Source organism: Epinephelus lanceolatus, chromosome 12 (assembly GCF_041903045.1).
Source record: "Epinephelus lanceolatus isolate andai-2023 chromosome 12, ASM4190304v1, whole genome shotgun sequence".
Lineage (NCBI taxonomy): Eukaryota > Metazoa > Chordata > Actinopteri > Perciformes > Serranidae > Epinephelus > Epinephelus lanceolatus.
In genome coordinates, this window is record NC_135745.1 from 43,512,501 (window position 1) to 43,536,691 (window position 24,191).

The 24,191-nt window shown below is 47.1% G+C and overlaps 1 protein-coding gene across 4 annotated transcripts in view; it reads left to right on the plus strand.

The window, feature by feature from the left end:
- Nucleotides 1-2,585: 2,585 nt before the first annotated feature.
- smg7 (SMG7 nonsense mediated mRNA decay factor) overlaps nucleotides 2,586-24,191 on the plus strand; it is a 29,214-nt gene continuing 7,608 nt past the window's right edge. The window contains exons 1-21 of one of the 4 annotated variants that reach the window (XM_033650347.2): nucleotides 2,586-2,727; nucleotides 3,600-3,631; nucleotides 5,381-5,498; nucleotides 5,603-5,735; nucleotides 8,182-8,353; nucleotides 8,483-8,554; nucleotides 10,402-10,552; nucleotides 11,160-11,295; nucleotides 11,419-11,581; nucleotides 12,968-13,127; nucleotides 13,218-13,288; nucleotides 13,877-13,937; nucleotides 14,464-14,583; nucleotides 15,246-15,669; nucleotides 15,766-15,907; nucleotides 16,659-17,065; nucleotides 17,380-17,778; nucleotides 18,770-18,919; nucleotides 21,155-21,241; nucleotides 22,617-22,767; nucleotides 22,861-23,031. In XM_033650347.2, the coding sequence (XP_033506238.1) occupies nucleotides 2,702-2,727; nucleotides 3,600-3,631; nucleotides 5,381-5,498; nucleotides 5,603-5,735; nucleotides 8,182-8,353; nucleotides 8,483-8,554; nucleotides 10,402-10,552; nucleotides 11,160-11,295; nucleotides 11,419-11,581; nucleotides 12,968-13,127; nucleotides 13,218-13,288; nucleotides 13,877-13,937; nucleotides 14,464-14,583; nucleotides 15,246-15,669; nucleotides 15,766-15,907; nucleotides 16,659-17,065; nucleotides 17,380-17,778; nucleotides 18,770-18,919; nucleotides 21,155-21,241; nucleotides 22,617-22,767; nucleotides 22,861-23,031 (3,346 nt within the window). In that variant the 5' untranslated portion in view covers nucleotides 2,586-2,701. The remainder of the gene's footprint in view (nucleotides 2,728-3,599; nucleotides 3,632-5,380; nucleotides 5,499-5,602; nucleotides 5,736-8,181; nucleotides 8,354-8,482; nucleotides 8,555-10,401; nucleotides 10,553-11,159; nucleotides 11,296-11,418; nucleotides 11,582-12,967; nucleotides 13,128-13,217; nucleotides 13,289-13,876; nucleotides 13,938-14,463; nucleotides 14,584-15,245; nucleotides 15,670-15,765; nucleotides 15,908-16,658; nucleotides 17,066-17,379; nucleotides 17,779-18,769; nucleotides 18,920-21,154; nucleotides 21,242-22,616; nucleotides 22,768-22,860; nucleotides 23,032-24,191) is intronic. The other 3 variants (XM_033650348.2, XM_033650349.2, XM_078172766.1) reach the window with 3 other exon arrangements.

The window sequence follows — 24,191 nt, forward strand, 5'->3', positions numbered from 1 at the left end:
CCTCAAGTCTGTTTGATGCACATCAAAAACAGCCACAGAAACAGATGCTGTGCTCTGGAGCTCAGTGTTTGCTGTGTGTTTCTTACATCACTGTGTTTCCTGATGTCATTTAATGAAAGAGTAAAGCAGACACAACCTGTCAGAATATGAGATCATTAATCTTTAATAACGAGCGACACGTTTATGTCAGCACTCACAAGCTCAGGATGAAAGTCAGAGAACAGTTCATTCATCAGTAACTAGACTGAGTGTGACCCAGGCCGCAGACAAACAACAACTAGCAGCAAACATCATGACAACAGACGATATGAAGTCTGAGAGCTGCTGTGAATCTGCAGGACGGCAGAGGAGACACCCAGCAGACTGAAACCTTTGCTGCTGTCTTTATTCACTTTTCATTAGTTTTTGCACTTTCACTTTGCACCTCTCTTATTCTGCACGCTTGTTCTGAATAAATTTACATTGCATCTTTTTTGTGGCGGTCCAGCTCAGCTACACTGGTGTGCACGTGCAGGTGTCTCCTCTGCTGTCGTGACAGATTCTATGAGACATCCTGGAGCCATTACCACTGAGGACACTGTGCAGAAATGACCCAATATTAAAAAAGAATGTGGCTGCTTTATTTTGGTCTATTTTAGTTGTTTAATTCCTTCATTCTTCTGTTTGGAAAAGAAACTTTGGAGAATTGGAATGAATGAATGAACTTTATTGACAGAGCACCTTTCACTCACTGAGAGCTTTACAAGACACAAACACCAGATAAATAAAACCTAAATAAAATCACTATAACTCGCAGCATTCACAAACACTCCTCTTTATCTGGACACATTTCCCCCACAAATACAACATGCTAACATTATTAGCACAAGCCTATGGCATTTTACACTGTATAAATTAGCCTAGCAGCTAGCAGAGATTTCCTCTGCTCATATTTCAGCCAGGATAAATCACACACAGTGTGTGGAGGCTTTATTGTCTTCACAATTTATTGTTTCTTATCTGTGAAATTAAAGTAAATCAAAGCTTTGTTTCCACTGAGGGAAATGGTTTCAGCCTATAAAAGGTACGATCTCAGACTGGGGGGGACAGAGTGGTCTCTGCTTACAAACTAAAACAATAAACGAAAACAAATAAAAATAGAAATTAGACTCTATATTAAAACATTAAATGGACTGAAGAACAGTAAAACAAAGAAAACATTCAAAACCTGTGAAGTAATAAATATTTTTCTACAATGTTGTTTTTGTTTGTTTGTTTTCTTGTCAAATTGTAGAATCATCTTTGTTTGTTTAAATGTCTTGCTCCGGCCCTGTATGGTCCCCTCGCCCTCCTTCCTTTAGCTCCGGCCCTGTATGGTCCTCCTCCTCCTCCTTCCTCTCACTCGGGCCCTGTATGGTCCCCCCGCCCTCCTTCCTCTAGCTCCGGCCCTGTACAGTCCCCTCACCCTCCTTCCTCTAGCTCCAGCCCTGTACGGTCCCCCCGCCCTCCTTCCTCTAGCTCCGGCCCTGTACGGTCCCCTCGCCCTCCTCCTCCTTCCTCTCACTCCGGCCCTGTATGGTCCCCTCGCCCTCCTTCCTCTCACTCCGGCCCTGTATGGTCCCCTCGCCCTCCTCCTCCTTCCTCTCACTCCGGCCCTGTATGGTCCCCCCGCCCTCCTTCCTCTAGCTCCAGCCCTGTACGGTCCCCCCGCCCTCCTTCCTCTAGCTCCGGCCCTGTACGGTCCCCTCGCCCTCCTCCTCCTTCCTCTCACTCTGGCCCTGTATGGTCCCCTTGCCCTCCTTTCTCTAGCTCCGGCCCTGTACGGTCCCCTCGCCCTCCTCCTCCTTCCTCTCACTCTGGCCCTGTATGGTCCCCTTGCCCTCCTTTCTCTAGCTCCGGCCCTGTATGGTCCCCCCGCCCTCCTTCCTCTCACTCCGGCCCTGTACGCTCCCCTCGCCCTCCTTCCTCTCACTCCGGCCCTGTACGGTCCCCCCGCCCTCCTTCCTCTCACTCCAGCCCTGTATGGTCCCCCCGCCCTCCTTCCTCTCGCTCCAGCCCTGTATGGTCCCCCCGCTATCCTCCTCCTTCCTCTCGCTCCGGCCCTGTATGGTCCCCTCGCCCTCCTTCCTCTTGCTCCAGCCCTGTATGGTCCCCCCGCCCTCCTCCTCATTCCTCTCGCTCCGGCCCTGTATGGTCCCCCCGCCCTCCTCCTCATTCCTCTCGCTCCAGCCCTGTATGGTCCCCTCGCCCTCCTTCCTCTCACTCCGGCCCTGTACGGTCCCCTCGCCCTCCTTCCTCTCACTCCGGCCCTGTATGGTCCCCTCGCCCTCCTTCCTCTCACTCCGGCCCTGTACGGTCCCCTCGCCCTCCTTCCTCTCACTCCAGCCCTGTACGGTCCCCCCGCCCTCCTCCTCCTTCCTCTCACTCCGGCCCTGTATGGTCCCCTCGCCCTCCTTCCTCTCACTCCGGCCCTGTACGGTCCCCTCGCCCTCCTTCCTCTCACTCCGGCCCTGTATGGTCCCCTCGCCCTCCTTCCTCTCACTCCGGCCCTGTACGGTCCCCTCGCCCTCCTTCCTCTCACTCCAGCCCTGTATGGTCCCCCCGCCCTCCTCCTCCTTCCTCTCGCTCCGGCCCTGTACGGGTCAGACAGGAACAATATGGCGCCGGGAGCAGCGTTAGCCTCTGGACCAGTCGTTGTCTGAAAGGCTGGTGATCCGGCAGGATGAACCTCTGCGCCCAATATCTCCGGTAAGCTCGGTGCGGCGTGCTGTCCCGGTTCGCCGCGCGGTGCGGGTTCGGTCAGTAACGGACATTTTAACGCCGACAGGTGAATTGTTTTGTTCGGCGGCTAATGCTAAAGCTAGCCTGTTTGGGGACCACCCCCTTAGCTAAACGTTGGCGCTAGCTAGCTTCATACATCAACAAACAATCGATGCGACCGCGCGTCGTCACCTCGCTCACCTTTATATATAAATCTCTTAGCTATATTTAATTAACCGCACAGGTCGGTGTCGTTAGAGGCGGGTTTAATGTTCGTTGGTGTGATTTTAAAGCTAAATTAGCCGCCACAGAGAGACGCTCTGTGTTATTGCTAGTTAGCTTTAGCTTGCTAGCGTCTGTCTGCGTATGTCATGTTAGCATGAGATGCTGTTACACGTTACATGTCATTTGTGTTAATTAACAGCAGCTTCTTTCATGTGTAGCTGCCGGTTAAAGCTCGTGTGTGTGTGTGATTAAACATCTCCGTGATTGCAGTGTTGATTAGCAGCGGGCGGTGTGTGTTAGCTGTTAGCTAGCTGACGGGTTTGTAACGAAGGTTTGTTTGTTTGTATTCCGTCGCATTTTGGATCCAGGGATTAGCCTGAGCCCGATATCACCACTGCGCCCTCCTGCCGACATTTGATACGAGCTGTTAAATGTTTCAATGCAGCGGATGGACGCGGAGGTGATGTCAGCTCGTTAGCTGTTAGCTCGTAGTCACCTGTGCGTTGTTAATATATGAGAAGGAGTGCTGAGTGTTAGTAATGTCACTGGCATGTGTGAGGTGGAGTGTGGTCATGTTCTGAGTCTCTGATGGACCCGTCTAACTTCCTCCTTCCTCTCTGTTTACATCCGAGCAGACAGGCAGAGGCCCTGAAGGCTGACATGACAGGTAGGTCTGCACCATCACCTCCATCACCTCCCTCAGAGAATGAACACCACTATTGAGAGGGTTATCATCTGCTGCCACGGAGGCTGATCAGGTCCAGTCAGATGTGTGAGAGACTCCTCTGATGCCTTTAGGCCAGTGTTGGAAATGAACTTCTGACCAGCCACCATTCAGTTATCACCCTCGCATGTGTAACTAACTGCAGCGTTAAGTTTGTCTGTACAAAGAAAATAAAACAAGCTTATCAATGTTTATTTCTCTCCCTCACACAGACACACTTAAAATGCTCAAAATCAAACTGCAGACACCCAAGCAACAACATTATTACTATGATTATTGTTATTATTATTATTATTGTTGTTATTATTATTATTTATCACTAATGAATTACCTTCTCTCTTTTGGTTCACCGACTGGAGTTGTCTGGTTTCGTGTGGGCTCTGTGACCTCTGTTTTCTGTGGTCGTATCGGACCAGGTTCACATGTCTTTGTGTCTTCCCTCTGCATGGACAGCCCAGTTTTATGAAAAGACCGTCTTGTCAGCAGTTACTACTTCTTTAATATTCACTGTCAGGTGCACAGTAATGCCTCTAACAAGCAGGAACAAACTTGAGCAAAGCTCTTTCTCAAACTTCACAACAGAAACAGAAGGTCAGTGTTGGGTTAGACCTGTTGGAATACCAGCTGAACAATCCCAGTTTGAGCCTCTTTAGTCTTAACACTGAGTCGACTGCAGGGGACTGAGTCAGTGTTCAGAGCCCAGCTGCTCCGCTGTGGTTCAATAAAGATCAAGGGTCACTGAAAACAAACTCAACATCATAGCTCACACAGTATTGTCCTCTGTCATGAGATACTGGGTACGTTTACATGCACACTAATTTTCCCCAGAAGCCCAGCAGCATCTTGTTTCTCCGTAGTGTGATTTTTAGATGGCGTGACGACAACATGGAATCAAAAGAGCTGTGAAAGGGGTGACGTGTAACACCCCAGCGATTCTGTCACCAGGTTTTTCAAAGTGAAACATTCAGAGAGATCAAATCATGGACTTTCCTTCCTTTACTCAGTTATTTCAGATTCTGGATCTGAATCACTTTAAAAACCCTCTGCAGTGAGTAATCGATGATGAAATTGTGAAAATGTTGGTTTTGGCCTGTTTTATGCACCTGTGAAAAAGTGTTGCTCTTTTCCTTGTCTGGAGATCTTGGAACAGTGTTAAATGAATAACTAGCTAAACTGTTTTGCGTCTGAATTATTGAGAGCTGAATCTAATTAAGCACATATTGTGTCAGGTTTGCCATATATTATGATTTTTATAATAACTTCCAGCGTTTACACCAGACCACTGGATTGATTAGTTTCACCGCTCACTTTCCCTGTTTTTACCATCCAGTGAGATTTTTAGCTTTGCATGGTGTTTGGATACCTGCCAGAGTGTCTGTCTGAGGGAACGACAGTCAGAGCGCGCCGACACAACTGATATGCAGGATGATCACACGTGTGAAGTTGCATAAAGGAGAACAACAACTTCCTGAGTGTATAAAGAAGTTTGTCTAAAACTGGAAAAAAAATTCAAACATTAAATAAGTCAGCAGGATTTGAAGATGACGACACATTTGATGCTAACTTTCAGGACTCAGCCGATTCTGATGCTGTTGAAGCATTTCTGTCTGTGCTGAGGGTCAGTAACAGGCCCTGAGGTCACGAGGTCACATCCTCCAGCTGATTTCCATCTGTTTCCTGTCTGCGCGTTAGATTCAAAGCTGGGGGCGGCAGAGGTGTGGACGTCCCGGCAGGCCCTGCAGGATCTGTACCAGAAGATGCTGGTGACCGACCTGGAGTACGCTCTGGACAAGAAGGTGGAGCAAGACCTGTAAGCTGCTCCGCCTGCATCACAGTGTCAGAGATGGAACAACACTTTAATCAGGAGAGTGAGTGGAGTTATTCGCTGGTGTGTTTTTCTGTGTGTGCCTGCAGGTGGAATCATGCTTTTAAGAACCAGATCACTACGCTGCAGAGCCAGGCCAAGAACCGAGCCAACCCCAACCGCAGCGAGGTCCAGGCCAACCTGTCGCTGTTCCTGGAGGCAGCTAGCGGCTTCTACACACAGGTGAGAGTCATTTGGAGTTTCATTTGCACTGAGGGACTTCTTTAGCTCCTGTTCCAGAGCAGGTTCTCTCCCAGCACAAGAGGAACGTAAAGAGTGACCAGGGTTGCAGCGTTATACTGTGATGTAAAAGTTGATGGTTATCATACCGTGGTGCATTACCTCATCTGTGATATTAAAAAATGTAACTGATGTTTAGAAGTTTCTCCGTGGTGAGTGTGATCAGAGGGTAACAGGGGATTTATGGTTGTGTGTAGACCCTACGCACACTGCCTTCGCTGCTGTGAGCATTTTTATATCTGCGATGGTGTCTGTGTCACTCTGCAGTTACACCTCCAAAACGCTAGATGGCAGTGGAGGTTTCTGTGAAGTGCTGTAAAGTTTAGTTGATTCAAAACACACATTAAACACACATTAAACACATGTTAAACATGGCTTAATAGAGACAGTTTCAAACACAAATCAGCTTCACTATAACTGACTGTACTCATATGAAGCCAGGGACAACAGCAACATTTAACAAAGGTAACGGCACACAGTTCAGCTCCATTACAGCTCACAAGGTTCACTGACAAAACAACTGTCTGATACTAAACACGTTTTCCAAACAACAACACAACATGCTAACGTTATTAGCACTGAAACATTGTATAAATGAGCCTAGCAGCTAGCAGAGATTTCCTCTGCTCATATTTCAGCCAGGATAAATCACACACAGTGTGTGGAGGCTTTATTGTCTTCACAATTTATTGTTTCTTATCTGTGAAATTAAAGTAAATCAAAGCTTTGTTTCCACTGAGGGAAATGGTTTCAGCTCACAGAGACAGACAGGAGGTCTGCGTCACTGTGACACTGTGGAGTTACATTTCTGGGGAGGTGCACGTCAGGCTACAGCGCAGGTTATGGTGTCGATTCAACACAGATGTATAAATGAGCTTTAAGAGCTGAAAACTGAATAACTCAACACAAACAGGAAGAAGTACCAGAGAGCGCAGTACTGAGGCTGCGATTCAGTCGTAGCAGCCTTGTGCCTTCGACCGCATCACAGCCGTGCTGATATTCAGTCCAACAGCACCACCTCGAGTGTGATCCTGCTTTTATCCAACAGTTTTACATGCATCATTCATCAACAGTAAAAAGCAGCAACAGGTTATCGTTTGTTTACTTAATGATTTATTTGAATAGTTTGGCAGCTGGACCGGGACTGGACTGTTGCTGCACACCAGCTTGCTGCTCTGTGTCGTGTAGGCTACATCTGTGTGTCGTGAGTGAAACCGACCAGTGAAATCAGTCTGTTGACAGTCTCTTTGGTCGAGTACCTGGGATGTGATGAGTTAACAGCTTAGGCCCTGATTACACAGAGAGTGTTTAGCAGCTGGAGGCCCCTTTTTGTAATCGTTTTAACGAGAATGAAGCTTTTTGCTACACGCCTCCCATTTCTGCGCTCTCAGCGCCTGGCGTTTTTGCCTGAGCGCTCTGAACTCCTTGAGTCAAAATGGAAGAACGCCACATGTCATCTCTTTTTCTTTTTTCATCGTTTTCCATTGTCCAATGGGATGACTTCAGAGGCGGGGCTCATGGAATAACGCCTGTCCAATCAAAATGCTCAGTCAGAACTATCTGTTGTATAAACCAACTTAAAGGTGTACCGCCACCTGCTGTGTCAGGTGTGTAGATGAGTCAGTGTGAGCCGTCCAGCTTCATATGATCTGTGATATTTACCAGCCGTAACTTCTGCTGCTACTTCATCCTGCTTCTGTCAGCAGGAAACTGTCGACAGTGTTGACGTATCTGATGTTCTTCCTGTTGGTGACGTTCATGGACTCTGTCTCACAGTCAGCAGCTGCTGGTCGATGTTGTTCACCTGCGTTTCTTCTATAAATCAAAGCAGTGGATATCGGCCGTCCTCCACTTGTTTGTCCTTGACTTTAACGTCCTGCATTAGTCCATTCTGACTAATGTCTGACTGAGGTGAACAGATGTGTCCTCACAGCTGCATCGTGTTTTTGAGGTCTGTAATCAGAAGTTTTGCTCCTTCATTTGATTTCCTGTTACAGACGAGCGCTGATGGAATTTACCCGAACGATATCGGTGATCTCTCTGTCGGGTAAAGCGTGCGTCTCTGTGTGGAACATGTGGACGCTGTTTACAATCTGAGCTTTGCCAGATATTGATTTGACATGTCAGTGAAATCATAGTTTTGTCTGTGGTGTCTGGCTCCAGGAGAGAGAGATCAGTGACTGAGAGGATCTGGTCTGTGCTGCCCACTCCTAACACCATATGTGCAGAATCTCAACCCTGATGTGAATCATACCTGAGAAATCAAGATGTAAACTAATCTGTTAAAATATGAATGCGTCCTGATCACTGATGGTGTGACGCCCAGAGACATCAGACTATGAGACGCAGTGTCCTCTGGATAAACAGTCTTCTGCTGTGTTGTCTCCAGTTACTGCAGGAGCTGTGCACCGTGTTCAACGTGGACCTGCCGTGTCGCGTCAAGTCGTCTCAGCTCGGCATCATCAGCAATAAACAGAGCAACACCAGCGCCATCGTCACCCCGCAGCCCAGCTCCTGCTCCTACATCTGCCAGCACTGCCTCGTCCACCTGGGAGACATAGGTGAGAGCGTCCACGTCCTTTGATCACAGTGTTATCAGGTCTGACAGGCTGGTAACTTAATCACTGATTTCACACCTCCCCTGAAATAACAAATCACATCTCAGTTTCATTCTTGTTTGTATGTTTCAGCACGTTACCGTAACCAGACCAGCCAGGCTGAGTCGTACTACCGACATGCAGCTCAGCTGGTCCCATCAAACGGTGAGTCTCACACGCCATGTTTGTGCTAAGCTAGGCTAAAGGCTGTCTGAGTGTGTCTCTGGAAACACTCAGGAGGTGGGAGCAGACACGAGGGGTTTATGTCTGCAGCTCTCTGAGTGTCCTTGTTGTTGAAAGCAGTGATACAAATGCTTTGCTATATTTACCGTAATACATCAACCCTGTTAACTATTAACCCTTTGAACTCTGAAATAGAGAGAGCCACCAGTGCCCACGCTGGTATTTTTGCATACTGTGATGTCATTACTTGGAGTATCTTCAAATGCTTCATGTCCCTAAAATCTGCACAACCTGAGCTAAAAGTTTGTTAGTCAGTAAACCAGAATGATAATGATTAATAGAAACAGGTCTTTTCCTTTTAAATTTTTTTATTTTTTTTTTTTTTTTTTTTACAAAAAACAGACATTTTTTCATCAGATTTTACAAACTGAAAATAAAAAACATACTGATCCAAAATATTTTTAAATGTAACTGCACCACTTTTAACATAATGCAGTGACATCATTGTGAGCGTACAACGTGACGACAGACAAACAGAAGCCTGAGCTTTCTGCTGCAAAAAGAATGAATGTTGTAGCTCTTATGGTTTTTATTGTTAGGCAGCCATTACAGGAACATTATGTGGAAATTATGGTGTAATTACAGCAAAATACTATCAAAGAAACCTGGAAAAACATTAATTAAAAAATGATTAAAATCATTGAAAGTTTTTGAAAAGTCATTGAATTTTCTTGCAGGTGATGTTATTGTTGCTGTAGTCTTCTGTAGATAACTGTCCTTCTAATGTAACGTAACGGCAAGTTTACTTTCTGTAGCAGTCGACGTACCACTGCTCTGAAATGTGTCAAGGTGTGAAACTGTTTTGTTGAACATCACGTACATTTCTTATTTTTATTTTTATGCCTCTGCACCAACGATAGCTCGGGTTGTCCATCTGTCCGCATGTCTGTCTCATTCTCGTGAACGCAATATCTCAAGAGCACCTTGAGTGAATTTCTTCAGATTTGGCACAAACGTTAGACTGAAGAATAAACTGATCAGAATTTGGTGGTTGAAGGTCAAAGGTCAGTGTGACCTCACAAAACATGTTTTTGTCCATAACTGAAGAATTCATTCACTAATTCTGACCAAACTTGACACAAATGTCTAACAGGATAAAATAATGAAGGTCAAAAGGTCAAAGGTCAGCTTGACTGTGACATCATCATGTTTTAACGTCATATCTCAGGAACAGAAGGGGAGACATTTGGTCAGATACTGAATTGGTGACTCTAATCTTGAAACTGTGCTGATTGTATAGATCTTCTGTGTGTGAAGCGTCCATGTTTTCACTGACATGGATGGAGACTGTCAGAGACACTGGACTGGTGGGCGGAGTCATACAACCACAGGGTGGACTGGTGGGCGGAGTCATATAACCACAGGGTGGACTGGTGGGCGGAGTCATACAACCACAGGGTGGACTGGTGGGAGGAGTCATACAACCACAGGGTGGACTGGTGGGAGGAGTCATACAACCACAGGGTGGACTGGTGGGCGGAGTCATACAACCACAGGGTGGACTGGTGGGCGGAGTCACATAACCACGGGGCAGTAGCTCTGGTCTTAGGGTATATTGTGTTTATTTAGTTTCAGTCTGTGACAGTGTTTTCCACTGTGTATTTTCATTTTAGTTTCACTTTTAGTTTTCGATAATAACCCTGCTTCCACCCTCTGAACCATAAACTATTCCAGCACATTAGACAGCTCTGAGGTTAGAGCGGCCATGTTTGTAGTTCCTCCCTCTGTGTGTGTGTGTGTGGTGTAATGCTCCTGTGTGTCTCCTGCAGGTCAGCCTTACAACCAGCTGGCCATCCTGGCCTCCTCTAAAGGAGACCACCTCACCACCATCTTCTACTACTGCCGCAGCATCGCAGTCAAGTTCCCCTTCCCAGCAGCCTCCACCAACCTGCAGAAGGCCCTGTCCAAGGCTCTGGAGAGGTAACAGCACAGAAACCAGTTTGAAACCTCTGAGGGCCCGTACACATGTCGCGTCTTTAGCTGCCTGGAATATGTGAGGTCGGGCACTGTGTGCGACTCTTGTGCCTACTCTGTGCCAACTTTCAAGAGCACAGAGGCAGGTTGTGTCTGAAGCACCAGCCTACTTACATGAAATCCTGCGTGCAGAGCTGATCTTCTTTCAGGAGCTGCTTTGTATTGGGCCTAAAATATTGTCAGTAGGACAGATGTAAAGCTCTTACCACAGACTAATATTACTGAAGAAGGAAAGATATATGCCGGCTGTGATTGGTTGTTCCCCGTCACATGACATGCTGTGTGTGCTGCTGCGTTCCAAAAGTCAAACTCAGTTTATCTCAGGATGCAGCCGTCGTACCCTAAGAAATAGGCCCTCGGGAACGTGTGCATGTCGTGACAGCATTGCTCTGGCGTTTGAGTGCACCTGCCTCATGTCTACATTAAAACAACAACAAATGCAGCGTGTGTACGGCCCCTAAATGTAAGGCTTTGATTTAACCTTCATTCCCTCTGTGAGCATGGAGTTTGTCTGCAGTATTAAATCCTCCCTCCTCCGTCTGTGTCTCTGCAGCCGTGATGAGGTGAAAACCAAGTGGAGCGTGTCAGATTTTATCAGGGCCTTCATCAAGTTTCACGGTCACGTCTACCTGAGCAAGAGTCTGGACAAGCTTGACGGTCTGCGGGAGAAACTGGAGGAGCAGTTTCAGGTGAGACAGAGACAGAATCCATCACTTGTGTTTGTTGTGCCTGTTTTTTCCTCATGCGCAGAGTATTTAAAAAGGTACTCTGTGTGTGTGTGTGTGTGTGTGTGTGTGTGTGTGTGTGTGCAGAGGCTGATCCTGCAGAAAGCCTTCAGCTCTCAGCAGCTGGTCCACATCACCGTCATCAACCTGTTCGAGCTCCACCACCTCAGAGACCTGACAGCTGACGGCAGCGAGCAGAGCTACAGCAGCGAGCAGCAGATCAGCTGGTTCCAGCTGCTCGGACTCTTCAGTAAGAAACACACACACACACTCTGTCAGTAGTCTTCATTGTGCCCTGCTTCCGTACTGTCACCACATTCTCAACATCATTTCACGTGAACGTGTCATGAATAAACTGCACGAAGATGAAAAAGAATTTGCTGATGAGACATTAACGTGTGGTGTGACGTGAATATGAGACTGTTGACTGCTTATTTTAAAAACAGTTTTTCACCACAGTGAGACAGTTTGAATTAGGGATGCACAATATGGATTTTTTCCAACTGATACAGATACTGTTTTATTCTCTGGTGTGTCAGTAAAGTGTATAAACTACACAGCAGAGTGGAGTCTCCACTGACAGAGACAGACACTGACAGCTGATGAACATCAACATCTGCTGGATCACATGTTCATATCGTCCCGCCCAGGCGCCGTCTCACCGTCCCACCACAGACCAGCTGACAGCTACTGTTGACTCACCTCACACATTAACACTCAGGTCTCCAGAGTCGGCCCCAAAGCCGGGCCGCCCGCCCTCAAGCGAGTAACCCCCGACGACCCTGTTTCTCCCCCTCAAACAAGCCGTGTGTGATGTGAGAGGCTCCTCCTCTCTGTCTGCAGGAGACCAGAGAAAAATGTGTTGTGTTGTTAAAGTCTCTCAGTATGTCTGTAGCTTCTGTAGCTTTAGAAGTTGTGTGAAGCTGCTGCTGGAAAACTCAACATTTCCTTATTTTGCTGCTTCACAATAAAAGTTTTTATTTTTAAAACTCTCTTGGAATTAAGATGTTTCTCACAGAATTAGTGAAACTTTTATTAGCAGCTTTTCTTCAATTAAGACAACTGTAATAACACAGCAGGGAGGAAGAGTGAAAGCAGAAACAGCAGCAGTGAGATGATGATGATGTGGAGGAGGAGGAGGAGCTGCAGACAAACAGCTCACCTCCAACAGGTAAACTTCTGTTACCTGCCCTGCTGTGGAAAACCACCTGCAACAACAATAACAGGGGACTGTAGCTGTGGCTCAGCCTGCAACTGAACATGTAGAAAACACCCTGATATATATCGTGTATCGACATTCAGCCTGAAAATACCAGGATATGGATTTCTGTCCCTGTCGTCCAGCTCTACGCTGCACCCATTTTAGATGATGTAAGCAGCCTTAAACTATACGATGGATCACTGAGGTGATGTTAACGGTATTTATCAAAGCATGTTGTCATATGAGACGTGTGATTGGCTGAAGCTGCTTTATTGCAGGTGGAAACACCAGCAGATCTCATCAGTCTCTGTTGGCTTCAGCCCATCTGTCAGGGCCGCAGCAGCCACTGTGGCAGAAAACTGTCTTTATGTCCAGAAGTCTCAGTGTCCTGCTGATGGTTGGTCGTTCATGGTGTTTGTCTTCCTGTCCCCTCAGTGTCCTTCCTGGGCGTCATGTGCAGCCGAGCTCTGCTCAACAAGAGCCGAGGGGAGGAGATCATGGGGGAGTGTCCTCTGCCGGCCATCAAAGTCTCTCTGGACTGGCTCAAACTGAGACCCAGCGTCTTCCATGAGGCCGCTGTGGACCAAAGGCAGCAGTAAGTCTTCTGTCCTGTTGTCGACATGCTGGGCTGTACGGTCACTTCTGAATAGGAAGTTTAACTTCTCTTCCTCTTCCTGTCTCTCAGCATCTGGCCCTGGCTGGTCTCCATCCTCAACAGTTTCCAGCCCAAAGAGGACGATGTGTCCTGTTCCTCAGGTAGGACACCCGCCACTATTGATTCTTCATTTAGTTCTGTGATCGATTCTTCTGATCTGAGCCCCCTGCAGCCCTACTGTTGGGATTTAGACAAGTGGACAACGAGCACTGTGTGCAGATAAACACAAACACCATTCATCTACACACACTTTACTAACATGGTGACACAGACCTGTGTGAAAATTGGCACAGTTTGACCTTAAAGCCACAGTGTGTAGGAGTTTCTCCCATCTAACGTTGAAATCATATTGCATTCAAACTGATAGCACACTCTAGCGCCTCTCTGTTTCAAACGCGTATTGCAGCTACGGTAGCTGCTGTGTACCAAAAAGCTACGATAACATCGATGAAACCATGTCACCCAATACTTAATGGAGTATTCATTCAGGCTCCTACACAGACACGCGACGGGAGTTGACAAACCCCCTCCTCACCATGCTGGCTGTTGTAAGACTGTTGGGGCGGGTGTAAATCCAAACAAACCAATCACATCTTGTCTTTTGACAACTAACAAGTGGCTCAACCTAACAATGTAATGTGTGTGTGTCGCATGTGTTCAAGCTGAAGGTGTGTTTGTTTTCTCTGCAGTGACGCCCCTGCCAGAGGAGTTTGAGTTGCAGGGTTTCTTGGCGCTCCGCCCGGCTCTGAGGTACTCCACTTTGTCATTAAGTGTTTGGATGAATGTTCAGTGTTTGGGTGAATGTTCAGTGTTTGGATGAATGTTCAGTGTTGGGATGAATGTTCAGTGTTAGATGAATGTTCAGTGTTAGATGAATGTTCAGTGTTTGGATGAATGTTCAGTGTTTGGATGAATGTTCAGTGTTTGGATGAATGTTCAGTGTTGGGATGAATGTTCAGTGTTTGGATGAATGTTCAGTGTTTGGATGAATGTTCAGTGTTTAGATGAATGTTCAGTGTTGGGATGAATGTTCAGTGTTTGGATGAATGTTCAGTGTTTAGATGAATGTTCAGTGTTTGGATGAATGTTCAGTGTTTAGATGAATGTTCAGTGTTTGGATGAATGTTCAGTGTTGGGATGAATGTTCAGTGTTGGGATGAATGTTCAGTGTTGGGATGAATGTTCAGTGTTGGGATGAATGTTCAGTGTTGGGATGGTGCCTCAGTCAGTGATGAGTCAGAAGGTTTCCATGTCCTGATGTCCTTTGGTGTTTCAGGTCCCTGGACTTCACTAAAGGTCACCAGGGCATTTTGGTGGACAGGGACGGGCTGCCGGTTCACACTCGACATCAGAGACTCATCAGTCTGGGCAAATGGGTGGCCGACAACCAGCCGGGGTGAGTGTTCGTCTGTTCTGTCACTGTGTCTGTCAGTTTTACAACTGAAAGACAAACTTACCCTGAACATTCAGTGCAGCACAATGTAAACACGAGGCCGGCTACAATAATTAGGCTATCGTCTTAGCGTACAATACATGAGCATGACCTTTGCCTCTTGCTACCCTTAATATTACCTGTTTTGTTAACATGCGTGTTTGTTTACATAAGAGTGTCAGCAACATTTTAGTCAGCGTGATGTCAGAATAAACAGCAGTACCTACAGCGTAGATACGCATTGATTCAACGCAGAGGTATATATCCTGCTTTACTGTTGTTGACGGTGTAATAAATTGATAGATGACCAGACACTGTTGATGACTTTTTAAATCTGGATGTTTGTCAGTTAAAAGTAGATTTATATGAGACAGCTGGAGACCAGTGAGACCTCCACAATAATGACACAACCAAGGAGATAATACAAAAGATTTATATATATTTTATAAAATAAAAGTTTGTCCTCTACAAGCTGTTAAGAGTAATTTTGTGGTCATTTTTTGAAACAATTGAAAGACTTGTAGTAACTGAAAAAGTTGGACAAGCTTCACAGAGCGTGAGTCAGGTCAGAGGTCAGAGCACGCTGACAGGACATCAGTACACTGATCTGTGTGTCCTCTCTGCAGGCTGATCCAGTGCCGAGTGAGTGAGGACGGCCTCCTCCTCTTCATCACTGACATTCCAGAGCAGGCCATCGAGGAGCCGCAGGAGAAGGAGGCGCCGGTGCTGCAGGAGTCGTCCAACGCTGAGCAGACGGCCAATGACGGCGGAAACTCCGGCCTGAAGTCGGTGCTGTCGGCAGGGAAGACTCAGAGCTCGTGGCCCGACAGCAGCGACCGACCTGTCGTCACCTTCAAGGAGAACATCAAACCCCGAGAGCAGAGCCGAGAGCCCACGCGAAACCATCATCTGAAAGACAGCGGCAAGGAGCGCCGAGACTTCACCAAAGGCAACGGGGCTGCTGGGAAAGGAGAGCTGAAGAGGGACGCCAAGAGGAAGAGCGAGCTGAAAAAAGCCGGACATGAGAAAACTGCTGATGCTGGAAAACAGGTAGAGATGCAAACAATTCTCAGACAGAGCTGCTCCTTTAAATATTTAATGAAGCAGCCACTGACGATGACGTCACACCTGTTTCCTCTCGTTCAGGTGAAGGCGCAGACGGAGCTGAGGAAGACTCCGGTGTCTGAAGCGAAGAAGACTCCTGCCACTCAAACTCAAACTACCTGCTCCTCCCAGTTCATCCCCATCCATCATCCTGGAGCCTTCCCGCCGCTGCCCAGTAGACCTGGTACACACACACACACACACACACACTCACAATTTTTTAATTACAGCTTCAGCCATCAGTCAGTGACTCGATCTACAGAAAACAATCAACAGTTAATTGTTGGAGTCATTTTCAGTAATTTGCAGGTTTCAGCCTCTGCTGTGAGGATCTGCTGCATGTGGTCACGGATCACAGTTAACTGGACTTCTGACTGTTTGTCGGTCAGAATGAGAGATTTGAATGTTCCCAGATTTCTGAGATTTTTAGACAAAATGATGAATCGATAAAATAATCTGCAGGTTGGGGCACGTGCTCGCTCTCATGGTTCTATCTAAGGAAGGCAGACGACAAAAAACTAATCTTAGAAATTTAACAATCAGCAGATTGATAGATAATGAAAATAATCTCTGGATGTAGATTTCTCCACGTTGTTACCGGCTTCTTCTTCTCTTACACATTTAATGCTATTGGACTTCCGGGTCAAAGCCCGGGGCGGAAACTGTGGAGCATGCTCAGAGCGCCTCGGCCAGTTTGGGTCTGATTGACTGTATACATGCAGGAGTCACATGATCTGGGTGTGTTAGTCCCACTGTGACACATTCACTGCAGGACCATTTCACTCACACTGACACGTTTACAGGGATTTATATAAATCAATTTTCTCTGTCGTCATGGAAACGGACTGAGTGTGTATTAAAATGAATGACTCTATTGAAAACAACTGCAGCTCTACAGTCAGTTTAAATTCTGCTCCTGATTGGTTCCTCTGCAGGTTTCCCCCCCTCAGCCTACGTGATCCCGCCCCCAGTGGCGTTCCCAGGACTTCAGGTGAATCCAGGTTTCACCTTCTCCACCGGAGTGTCCGTCCCTGGACCGTTCCTCCAGCCGGGCGTCCACACCCAGGCCGGCACCCAGGCCGGGAAGCAGTCCCACATTCCCTACAGTCAGCAGAGGCCCTCTGGTCCCGGTCCAGGTCAGGGGCCAGGGTCCTCGGGACAGGGCCCGGGGCCCATGAACCAGGGCCCCTCCCAGGGTCAGCAGCCCCAGCCCCAGGCTCTGCAGCAGTCGGTCCAGCTGCAGGTGCAGGCGATGAGCCAGCAGCAGCAGCAGTCTCCCACCAAACCAGTCCAGCAGGTCGGGATGGGGAAGAGTCCACCTCACCACCCGGGGCTGCAGCAGGTCAGTGGTGTCAGCCTGTTTGAAACCTGAGGGGCATTAAAATCCTCAGAGCACCCAGAATGCTCCCAGCTGTTCCTGTCAGCGTTCACTAACAGTCGGCAGACACAAATATATTTAGTTAAATCTGTAGTTTATCAGGAACAGCTGCCCGGTAACAGCAGCTGCTGCACACTGTACCTGTTAGCAGATCCATTTACTGTCAGGTGACAGGAAGAGAGACGTAGGATATCATTACTGTATTCAGTTGAGCAGCTGAAGGCTGAATTGTCTGCTGCAGTGAGTGATGGTAACTGTAGCTGTGTGTCTGGTCTCAGCAGTACATGCAGGTCCAGGATCAGCCGGCTCAGATGTGGAACCAGGCTCAGGCTGCTCTGCAGAAGATCCCTCCCATGCAGATGTCCCTGAAGCAGCCTCAGCAGCAGCAACAGCAGCAGCAGCAGCAGCAGCAGCAGCAGCAGGCCTTCTACATGGCGGCTCAGGATCCTCTCAAACTGTACGAGCACCAGCTGCAGCCGCCCTCCCAGCCGCAGCTCTCCAACATGGACAAGAAGATCAAGTACCCCAACATGAAGATGCAGGACTTCTACTGGGAGCCGTCGTACAGGATGGGCGACGGTCTGGCTGTGATGGCAGACAGGATGAAGAGGCCTCCGCCAGGTGGTCTCTGCTCTGAGCAGGACGGCTCCGCAGGGCCCCGGGGTCCCCCGTTTGAGGTGAGCAGCTTTCAGGTGATGGTGAAAGAGGAGGAGGAGGAGGTCGTGCTGCTTTTCTGTCTCTCTGCTTCTTTTCCTGCCCAGTTTTATTCTCTTGGGTGTCTGTTATCTGATTGGAAGGTTACAGACGTTTCAGTTGGGTTGAATGTGAGATGAGACGTTCTTAAACTGCAGCACAGGCTTTGTAGATGCTGGATTGATAGCTGCCGCACTGTGGTAGTACGCAGGGATGATTGATTCGTTTCACTGAGGCGTCGCAGTCAGTCTGGGGTCAGAATATTTGTGTACAAACAAAGACATGGGTGAGAATTACTATTCTGTAATATTTAAAAAGTCATAAAGAAATGCTTTCAATATGAAAAGTTCTATTGTATATCAGCCGCCGTCCATTTGAGTGTATCCAGTTCTGTCAGGCCGAGCTCTCCCACAGAGCCCCATTTGCACCAAGCAGTTCAGTTCAGTTCAGTCACATAGTTTCTGTTCCCACAGTGAAAGTTGTGGATGGTCCCAACAGAAGCGTTCCTTAGCGTCCCCATGTTTGGTCCCCCCTCTGTTGGGGTACCTAGCACACAGATCTGGTACTAAAAGGTGGAGCTAGAAACCCTGCAGTCTGATTGGTCAGTAGAGGACGGTCACTCTGGCCTCATGTAACCTCTGTTCATACATCAGTAAACTACAACTATAAAATGAAAGAGAAAAAAATAACTTCATTCACTGGGCCGACTGCCGGCAACTTTTAAGGTGGAACGTTAACTTGTAATGTTACTCAATGCATGAGTTGATGACGTGAATCCATCAGCACACCTTAAATTTCAATATGATCTCTGATCAGCTTGGAGGCTTCTGTAGCTTTGAGCATAACTTTCCTTCTTTCCACCTCAGTCTTACCAGCTTGCCTTCTTTCTTTCTCTCTTCTTTGTTTTTACCCCTCTCTTCTTCTTCTTCTTCTTCTTCTTCTTCTTCTTCTCCTCCTGGCTTCATCTCTCACTAGGACAACAAGAGCTCGCCTCTTCTACCTCCTGACCTGTTAAAAACTCTAGCAGATTTTGAGGAGGAGGAGGAGCTCGTCTTTTCTAAGCCTCCTGATTTCTTCCAGGCCTTGGCTGGCCCTCTTAGCACTGCTCCTGGACCAAACATATTTGTATGTAGCCCTGTCTTCCGCCTGCAACGCCTCCATCCTGATCACCCCCCCCCCCCCACATCTCGTCCCATCCAGACCTCACGCCTCACTCTGCCTCCTTCACTGAATACTGTCCTCACATGTTGTGATATTAGTTGTTGTGTAGCAGGGATGGGCATGAGTACTCCAGTACTCGAGTAAGACATCAGTATTTATTCAACGTAAGAAGTAATTGCTTTTTTTCTGCCTCCACGTCGGCACTAGCTGTGATCAGAGACATGTTTTCTGGTCGTCCATCTCTCAAGGATGCCTGGAGGAAATGTCCTTAAATTTGGCACAAACATTCACAAAGAGTCAAGGATGAACTCATTAGATTTTGGTGTTGAAATGTCAAAGTCACTGTGACCTTGTTACCCTAGGAATGCTTTCAGGGAATTTCTTCAATTTCGGCACAAACGTCCGCTTGAAACTCAATAATGAACTACGTTTTTGACCATAAGAATTCATTCGCTAATTACGATAAAACTTTTCACAGCTGTCTAACAGGATGAAATAATGAAGTGATGACATTTTATATCCAAAAGGTCAAAGGTTAGCTTCACTGTCACATAGGGATGGGTACCGAAACCCGGTACTACATTAGCCTCAGGGCTGAACTATCAAAGACCGTAGTATTAATAAGCTCTGACGTTATTGGTTCTTTTATCTGCACTTTTACACAATTTGGTTTAATTTATTGTCATCCTGCAGCCTCTCATCTGCGCTCTGTGCCGAGGCTGAACTGACACACACACACACACACACACACACACACCACCGTAGTCAGTGAACAGCGGAGCGGCCGTGGTAGAAGATAACTTGAAAATTACTTGACTCGATGGAAATTACAGAGGACAGGAGGACTGACTGATAAATACCTAACTTCACTCAGTAAATTGATGTCAGTAATATTATTTACACAGTGACAACACTGTGTTCTTTTTAAAATATTCAATAATCCTGTTCTGAATTTATTATTTTTAAAATTAATATATTTTCTAAAAAGCAACCGATAAGAGTCCAGATAAAGCACCAGGTCGATCAGTAGTATTGATGAAATCTTAATGATACCCATCCCTACTGTCACATCATAATATATGTAAAACCATAAATTGACCCTGTTCTTTATTAAAGGTTTATATTTTTTGGACCTAATGCAATGATGTAACTGTTGTCTATGAATATCTGCACAGATCCATCAATAATCTGATAATAATTCAGTGCAAGTACTCGAATATGGAAGTGACATAAAATGCCCATCCCTGTTGTGCAGAGTAACACAGCTGTGACTCGGTCATTGTTCATAATTTACCAGACGAAACTCTCAATTATTCAGTTTAGATGTTACAAAGATGCAAAATCCAGTCCCTCTTAAAAAAAGTGGCAAAGTCAAATTCGTAACTTTGCCGCAGTGTGTACTGACATGAGAATGACTAGATGATGAGGGAGTTATATTTCCTTCACCCATAAATATAAAGTGTAAGTTCTGACAGCTGACTCAGTGAGCAGACGCTTATCCTTCAGATTGTGGTTTTAATCACATGTTGAATGACTTTAAACAGTTACGTGATGACTGACAATGAATCCAAACACAGGAACAGACAAAAGCATCAAACAGCTACAAATCAGAGATGAGAAATCTGAAATGGAGCCCTGAGATGTAAAAGATGATGAAGAGTTAGCAGCAGCAGATCTAAATCAGTTAAGAGTTTCTAAACGTATAAAAATATCCTGTCTGAGGTTTCTGTCGACAGTCAGAATACTGATGCTGTAAATGCTCATTAAACATAATGTCCTCGACACTCGAGACACATCTAAGTGACCCTCAGGGTTTTTCTGCTTTAACCAACAGTGTAGAAATAAAGACCTCCCCCTCTCCTGCAGCTGCTTCACAGTAAAAGTTGCTCCAGCTCCATGACTTGTTTTGGTCACCTTCCCCTCAGCTGGAGGGATTTCACTGTGAAACAGCTGCAGGTGCTTGATGCATTCGAATGCGTCTGGAATACTGAGCGTAGCTCCATTAATACATGTTTACACACTGAGCAGCAGATCTGAGCAGATAAGATTGAAACCAGCCACACTGATGTCACAGACCTTTAATTTGGACGTGTATATAAATCACAGACTGCAGCTGCACATGGTGGACGGTGTTAGAGGATAAAACAGATCACAGTTGGACGTGGTGTGATGTTTGTCGTCTGTGCTTCATCTTTGCAGCTGCCAAACCAGACCAGGATGGAGAGCGGCCCCGAGGTCGTCAGCCAGTCATCTTCTCTCCTGCCCATGTCCGGCTTCCCCATGCAGGTCAGACCATCACCTGAAAAGTTCTCTCCAAAGATTTTGTTTAAACCTGCAGGTGTGTGTGTGTGTGTGTGTGTGTGTGTGTGTGTGTTAGGGCATTAACAGAAAAGTCGACTTGTTGACGTGTCAACGTCAGTGGCACAAGTCGACACCCCCTGGGAGGAGTCGACAAGTCGTGTGTTTTTTCCCTCTCTCTCTCTGTGTGTGCTTGTGTATGGAATGCAATCGCTGCCTCTGATTGGCTTACACTGAAACTTTATCCTTGACCCGAACATACTCGGGCGTACTATTAGCGGAGCAGACTCCGCGAGGAATGTCAGCAGTCATTCGGGCTTTCATAGTCCAGAGCACTTCCGCGTTGTAGTTTCCTGTAAAAATGTCTGTGAAAAATCCCTGCGATGTGAAAAATACATGCTGAGCAGTCACTGGTGCGCGGCGTGGTCATAAAATCTGAGCTTCGCGCGCACAGGGCTTGCGGACGTCCGCTTTGAGTCCGCGTGGACCTCCGCAGAGTCCGTTCCGCGTACGTTCCACCCGAGTATGTTCGGGCCTTCAGACACACATCACGTGTGGAGATACTTCACTTTCCTCCGCCGTGTCAGTGTGATGACGTCATCAAATGACTTGTCGACTCAACTTCGACTTTATTGACAGATAAGTTGACCTGAAAAAAAGTCGTTAATGCCCTAGTGTGTGTGTGTGTGTGTGTGTGTGTATGTGTGTGTGTGTGTGTGTGTCGGAGTCGAACACCTCAGGAGATTTCTGAACTTCTGAACAGTATTTTTTCAAACCTGGAACCCGTCATGATCAGATAACGCAGGATATTCACATCAAACACTTTTTGTTTCCATTTCATAAATTCAGATAACCCTGAGCAGCGCTCTGTGAGTCAGTGTTTAACAGACTGACTGAAGTTATTAATGAAATGTAAAGATTGTTGTGACCTTGTTCAACCACCAGATGGCAAAGTTTGTCCAAAGACTTTGGGGTCAGGTGCTTCTGTACGTCTGACAAAGTTTAACATTTTATTTTCTGATTTTAAAGCTTTTAAAACACCATATCAAAACTTGTGGATTCAGGTGTTGGTATGATAAGTTGAGTGTCTCGGTCAGGTTGAGGCTGCAGCTTCCAGGTAAAGAAAATGATTTAGATATTTGAGTTTCTGTCACCTTGTATTTGTTCCCTGAACACTGACAACATGTGTAGAGGTCGGCCTCATGCATCAAATCTGTCTTATCTGTAATATTAATTCACAGCATTGATAAATATTGTGATATTTTTATTAAAAAACAATCTAAACAATCTAAGTGTTTTTATAGATTAATAAATAAACAAGTACCTGATCAATCAGACCTGTAATGTTCTGTCTTTGTTTCAGGAGTACAACCAGAACAGCATCTTCAGCCAGGCCTACGGCAAGAACCTGCCGCCCAGCTCCAAGCCTGACGCTCCCATGATGCACCAGGAGCCCTCCCTCTACTCCCTGTTTGAAGGGACTCCCTGGTCCCCCTCCCTCCCTGCCAGCTCAGGTACGTCCCACCTGTGCACATCTGAATATGGTAGATATTTATATTCAGTACAGAACCAGGCTCTGAGTTGAAAAGCTGTGTTCTGATTGGCAGATCACTCCACCCCGGCCAGCCAATCCCCTCACTCCTCCAACCCCAGCAGCCTGCCATCGTCCCCTCCAACACACAACCACGGAGCCATGCCCTTCTCTAACTTCGGGCCCATTGGCACTCCGGACAGTCGGGACCGCAGGGTGGTGGACCGCTGGAAGGCCGACAAGACCGGTAAGGGTTCAGAGGATCCAGATGGGTCAAAGGGACTAGATTTAAGGAGTTGAGGGGGAAGAAGGGCAGGGTTCAGAGGGTCTAGAGTACCCAAAGGGACTGGATTAAGAGGGACAGGGTTCAGAGGATCCAGAGGGCCCAAAGGGACTGGATTCAGAGGGACAGGGTTCAGAGGATCCAGAGGAGGAAGAAGGGCGGGGTTCAGAGGGTCTAGAGTACCCAAAGGGACTGGATTCAGAGGGACAGGGTTCAGAGGATCCAGAGGGGGAAGAAGGGCAGGGTTCAGAGGATCCAGAGGGCCCAAAGGGACTGGATTCAGAGGGACAGGGTTCAGAGGATCCAGAGGAGGAAGAAGGGCGGGGTTCAGAGGGTCTAGAGTACCCAAAGGGACTGGATTCAGAGGGACAGGGTTCAGAGGATCCAGAGGGGGAAGAAGGGCAGGGTTCAGAGGATCCAGAGGGCCCAAAGGGACTGGATTCAGAGGGACAGGGTTCAGAGGATCCAGAGGAGGAAGAGGGGCAGGGTTCAGAGGGTCTAGAGGGCCCAAAGGGACTGGATTCAGAGGGACAGGGTTCAGAGGAGGAAGAGGGGCAGGGTTCAGAGGGTCTAGAGGGCCCAAAGGGACTGTATTCAGAGGGACAGGGTTCAGAGGATCCAGAGCAGGAAGAGGGGCAGGGTTTAGAGGGTCTAGATGGGGCAGAGTTGAGAGGGTCCTGAGGGTTCAGAGGGTTTAGAGGGGCCGGGGGTCCAAAGGATCCAGAGGGTCCAAAGGGACTGGATTCAGGGGGTCCAGAGGGGGCAAAGGGACTGGATTTAGGGAGTTGAGAGGGTCCCAAGGGTTCAGAGGGTTTTGAGGGATCCAGAGGGACTTGATTCAGAGGGTCCAGAGGGTTCAGGAGGACAGGGTTTAGAGGAACCAGAGGGGCTGTGTTGACGGGGTCCAGAGGGTCTAAAGGGTCTTCAGGGACGGTTTAAATCCTGAGATGAAGAAGTGAAGTGTGAGTTAACAGGTCAGAAACATTCAGCTTCAGCTCAGCAGAGAAAAAAGAAACTGAAATAATTTTTTAAAGATGTAAAACATTTTTTTTTCTCCTGAAACGGGACAGAATCACAACGACTGATCAACGGTCACTGTTAAATGTTTAACGTTTATTCAACAT